A 5,406-nucleotide genomic window follows, 5' to 3' on the forward strand; every position below is an offset into this window, starting at 1 on the left:
TGACTCTTTACTTGCTAAACAAGCCTTGAGATTTCATAAAAACCCATCTTCTCTACATGCTCAAGTTCTGAAGCAAAAACACTTTCCCACTACCTCCTTCCTCAATGCCAGAAAAGGAGGCTCCCCTTCATGGTTATGGTCGAGTATTCTTATTAGTCATGATCTTTTGCTTAAGAGAGCCCTTTGAAACATTGGAAATGGCCTTTCGGTTGATATCTGGACTCACAAATGGGTGCTTATGCTACCAGCCTCCCATATCAACCATCCCTCCCCTCAGCCTTCGGCTACTATTAGCACCATAATTGATTGGGACACCAGATCATGGAACCTCTCTGCTATCTTGCAACAGATCTTCCCTGCATAGGCCTCGTCTATCGCTGCCATTCCATTGGTCCACCCCTCCATTCTTGACAAGCTCATCTGACCTTACACCGAGTGGTACATTTTCGGTGAGATTAGGTTATCATTTCAAGTCTTCTCTCGCTCCCCAGGTTAACATTCCCAACTCTTCCTCTTCACATCTCATTTCTCCACCCATTTGGAAATGGATCTCTCATTTGCAAACATAACCCAAAATTTAAAAAAAATTTGTGGAAAGCTATCCACAACATTCTTTCTACAAAAGTAAATCTTTTCTGTCGACACATTACCCGATCTTTATTATGTCTAATTTGTCATCTTCACCCTGAGACCAATGAGCATGTACTCTTTACCTGTCCCTAGGCTGCAGCCTCTTGGTTTGCCCAATTTTGTTGTTATAGAGTTCCTTTTCATCAGATTACCACTTTTGACTCTTGGTTGTCCCAGATCAATTCCATTGATTGTGATGCTAACTTCTTCACTTGTGTTTCTTTCCTTCTGTGACGCATTTGGAAGCATCGCTGCCACTATATATTTAACCACAGTGATCCCAATCCCCTTCATGTGGCTATGGTGGCTGAATTAGCTGCCCAGGAATTCATATCCAGCCACTCTGGCATCCATCGTTCTGGCCCTCCCCCCCTCTCCTCATTCCATTTCTTCTCTCCCCACTCACCCTCTTTGGTGGCTCCTCCCTCCTCCCCAATCACTCAAAGTCAACACAAATGCCTTATGGCACTCTTCTTCACTTTCCTGTGGTGTTGCTGCGGTGGTAACGAATCATAATGGCTCTCTTGTGGCTGGCTCTGCTAGAGCTTTTATTGCAATTGAGGCTCTTGCAATCAGAGAAGCTTTGTTTGTTTCATTTTCGTTCCCAGACGTCCCTATCATCATTGAATCAAACTCTCAAGCTCTAATCTCTTCTCTGTCCTTGACCTCTACTCCTATTGATTGGAAAGCTGCAAACATTATCTCTCAAGGCTGGTTTTTTGGCCGAATTCGACAGATTAGCTAGCATTGGAGCAGAGGAAGACCAACCAAGCAGCTGACTTAGTTACTGGCCTTGTTATTAGTGGGAAGTGCCCTGTGAACCAGATGGTATGGTGAACCAAAAGTCAAGGTTAGAACATGTAAATTTAAAGCTTGATCGATCATGCATGTAAGGATGGACATAGCGCCTTCATTGATTGTGTCGCTGTTACTGCACCTATATCTGAATTAGGCCATGAAATCATAATGTCTAAATGAATTAATTTATCATTTCCATCAACACACCCATATGTTCCTCAAAACAAGAAGAGAAACAACTCCCCTAGGTAGGGCAAACTTACCAGCCACGTGGTACGCCAGGCCAATCATATCTCTCTATTTTTTAATTGAATTCCAAAACTACTCATGTTTAATTATAATGAAATACCCAAAACACTCCCCTGCATAGGCAATGATTGGCTGGAGGTACGGCTATGTGGCACGCCTGCCCTACCTAAGAATCTCTCAAACGGATTTGATCAAACGGTCAGACCAACAAGAAAAGTGCATTGCACATGTATGTCGATTGTTTCATTGTACTGATATATTGTGTTGAAAATCAAATGTCTTTTCTATAAAGTATGGACTTTTCATTGTTTTTTTTTTAAATATAATTTTATGGCCAATTGAATAAAGGGTAAGACTATGATTTATAAATATTTCTCATACATGGTCATATTTCACGTAATATTTAACACTTTGAGAATTCATATTTTCAATTCGACAACTCATGTGGTAACTGAGAAAAAGTCGTCATTAAGGTAAATAATGGTCCTCATTAAAATAAAGTAAGATCTCGTTCGAATAATTAAATATTATTGGTGATATTTGTATATATGCTATATGATAACAGATTGTACAATTTCTCATTAAATAAATTTCATGCACACGGCAAATGGCTACAAAAATTACAACACTACTTAATAGCCTATGTTTCATAATTAAAAACTGTTCCCCATTATCTATTTCTCATCATCTGAGATCAACGTTAATAATAAATTTAATAATATTGTATGCTTGATATGGAACAACGCATCTAACTAATTAAGGCTTCAAAATCTTAAGCCCTGATAATAATTTTCATTTACGGAAATCCATTTGCAACAATTCAAAATATGACTAAAAACTATAATTCTTTTTCAACTGATGTATCAAGAATAGATATTGTTGGATGAATTAAATGTTTGTGGACCACTATCAAATAGTGCATCAATTGAAGATGAAGAGCGTACGCAAGTGTGTAGCTGCAAATGCATTGGAGGAATTATTATATAAACCAGACCATTATATGCTCTGTGGTTCGGGTTAATGTGATTCAGCTTTCTAAAATATTTCTTTTTTTCCTTTTGCGGAGATGTCATGTCTATAATCAATTCATCAATTATATGGTTGTGTGGATTGGAAATGATCACCAAGTCATGATTTTGCTGTGGTCTTTATAACTCACCAATTATGTATATGAACTTTCTTTTTTGGCAAAACCAATTAGGCATATGATGGCAGGGAGAACTGGAAGTGTGGTATTTCGCTCACATAGGAAACTAGGAAAGGGGTGATTTGAGCACTACATTGTTAAGATGCATATATGAAAGAAAATTAGACACTGACGAAGTGGTGTTAGCTCAGTGGTTAGAGCACACACTACTTATGTACGAAGTCATGGGTTCGAATCACCATGGGGGCAGAAGTGAAACCCTTTTATCCTCTTTTGAAAACTGGAAAAAAAAAAAAATTACACACTCATGTATGCACAATATTGGTTCATGTTCAGTAATATAGATATACGAGAATGTAAAGTGCGAACATCTGTGATTTTCTCAGGACAAATGTGGTACAAGAAAAAAAAAAAAAAAAAAGCTTAATAAGACCACATTTAAAACACTCTTGGTTGTAATATGTTGGAGTTTTAGTCTCCCTTCGTTTCAATAAATTGATTACTCTTTCTTATATTGAAAGAAATTTTATTTTAATAAACTACAATTATAAATTGACAGGAGCCCTTCTAATGAGGATCACTAAAATGAGGAGTAGTTGAGGACTTTCTAATCAACGGTTTGGAATAGTCACTTTTTGATTATATTACGGCAAATCAATCTTTAGATGTTTATGTATATATGAGTAAACCACTTTTGAAAATTTTCTTCCAAATTGCTAATCGTTAAGGTACCGAATTAGATCAAATCAATTGACGGACCAAATCTGTCAAACATGAACCGTTCATGTTCATAACTGATAAATCACGATTATGAATGCCTTATAGATTTTCAATTTGGTTGAAAAAATTATATAAATGATCTATACATAAATATTTAAATATCTAACGGCTGATTTGCAGAAATATGATCGAAAAGTGAGTTTCACAAAATAGTCATCATTTTAGTGGTCCTCATTAGAAGGGCTCCCATAAATTGACTACAATCACAATACCTATCATTGAACTACAATCAACGACATATATCAATAAATTAAGACTAAATATCTTCACTTAAATCGGTAAAAAGAAAAATGAAGATAAAACAAACCTAGAATGTTGTAAAATAAGTGGTCAGATGCTCAAACAGGTTACGAAACTCTAACTGCAAAGTCTTTGTGTTTTTTTTTTTTTTTGGGTTAAGTTAAAGTACGCAAATGTAGTAATCCAGTCAAACATAAGAATATAAAATAAATGCATGGTTGATATATAAATGAGCAAGAACAGTTTGGAATAGTGTTTGGTTGATACTGTAACATTGGTCACATTAAATGAAGAGTATAGTAGATACTGATATCTTATACTATTATTTGCCGATCACCTGGCCGCATTGAATGCAGGTTTGGAATTATATTAGCATGCTCATCTTCTCTTTATTTATCTTTCTTCGATTGGATTGTTGTTATCTTTGTTCTTGTTGTTTGTTATTGGTCATTTGTATGATTTCTTTTTTCTCTCTTACAAAATAAAATTAGATCATTACGAAAAGAAAAATAGCCACAAAATTGCATGCATATTCACACTAGCAGTTTTGATAATTAGATATTACCAACGATCACTTCCGCTTCAAGAAGACCAATGTTCTTCTCCCTCCGATCACATACAACTTTCGTGCTTCTCACCCCGGCTCTAAAGAAATGTGTCTTATTATCATGCTTGTCCAACATTGTCTAACTTTCAATGATATAAGAATAGATTTGCTTGATATTTTGTAAAGATAATTTCCAGATGAAGACCTAAAGGAAATGTATATATATAGTACCAAACACAAAGACTGCCACACCGGCCGTACGCAATGCCGACAAGATCCACTTAAATGGAAACTCCTAATTATTATAAATTCAGAACGAAAGAGAGAGATGGAGACAACTTTCTTAAAAAGAAAGGGCTTGAACACTCGTTTTCGTATATAGTTCATGACCATACACTACTAAATAACAGACTTCTACCACGTCCATGCGTACGTAATTGCTTGGAAATTATTGCGTGCAATCAATAATTGTAATTATTGGTATTCAGTTCAATATTTCTTGAGGGCTTTGCGACCCATCTGAGATTCAGTGGGAACTTTGACGTCAGTTGCCAACCCAATTTCTTGAAGAGCTCTGATTACATACCAAGTCAAGTCGACTTGCCACCATTCCAGACCTTGTCGAGCTGAGTATTCAAATGCATGATGGTTGTTGTGCCACCCTTCTCCAAGTGCGATCCATCCCAACAACCTATATTAACCAAAACAAAATTATATATGTCCCAATTAGTGGTCGTTGATTAATCTAAATGTAGGGAGCAAGATCGAATAAATCCATACCAATTGTTTTTTGACAGGTCGCCGGTGTTCCATACTTGTTTTCCCCAGATGTGACCGACCGAGTTTACTAGCAAAGTGGTGTGGAAAACATATACCATCCTCACTCCCTGCAATCATTCATTAATCATAATGATAAATTGTATTCGATTTTCAACTATTTCTGTCGAAAATAAATTTGACTACAGATTCGAGCCACATACATATATATATATATATATATATATATATATATATA

The 5,406-nt window shown here is 36.1% G+C and overlaps 1 protein-coding gene across 1 annotated transcript in view; it reads right to left on the reverse strand.

The window, feature by feature from the left end:
* Positions 1-4,591: 4,591 nt before the first annotated feature.
* Positions 4,592-5,406, reverse strand: part of LOC133732296 (palmitoyl-monogalactosyldiacylglycerol delta-7 desaturase, chloroplastic-like) — a 1,943-nt gene continuing 1,128 nt past the window's right edge. Inside the window, exons 4-5 of the mRNA XM_062159819.1 lie at positions 5,172-5,278; positions 4,592-5,082 (exon numbers count right to left, since the gene is read on the reverse strand). Of these exons, the coding sequence (XP_062015803.1) occupies positions 4,881-5,082; positions 5,172-5,278 (309 nt within the window). The 3' untranslated portion in view covers positions 4,592-4,880. The remainder of the gene's footprint in view (positions 5,083-5,171; positions 5,279-5,406) is intronic.

This window comes from Rosa rugosa, chromosome 2 (genome assembly GCF_958449725.1).
Source record: "Rosa rugosa chromosome 2, drRosRugo1.1, whole genome shotgun sequence".
Classification (NCBI taxonomy): Eukaryota; Viridiplantae; Streptophyta; class Magnoliopsida; order Rosales; family Rosaceae; genus Rosa; species Rosa rugosa.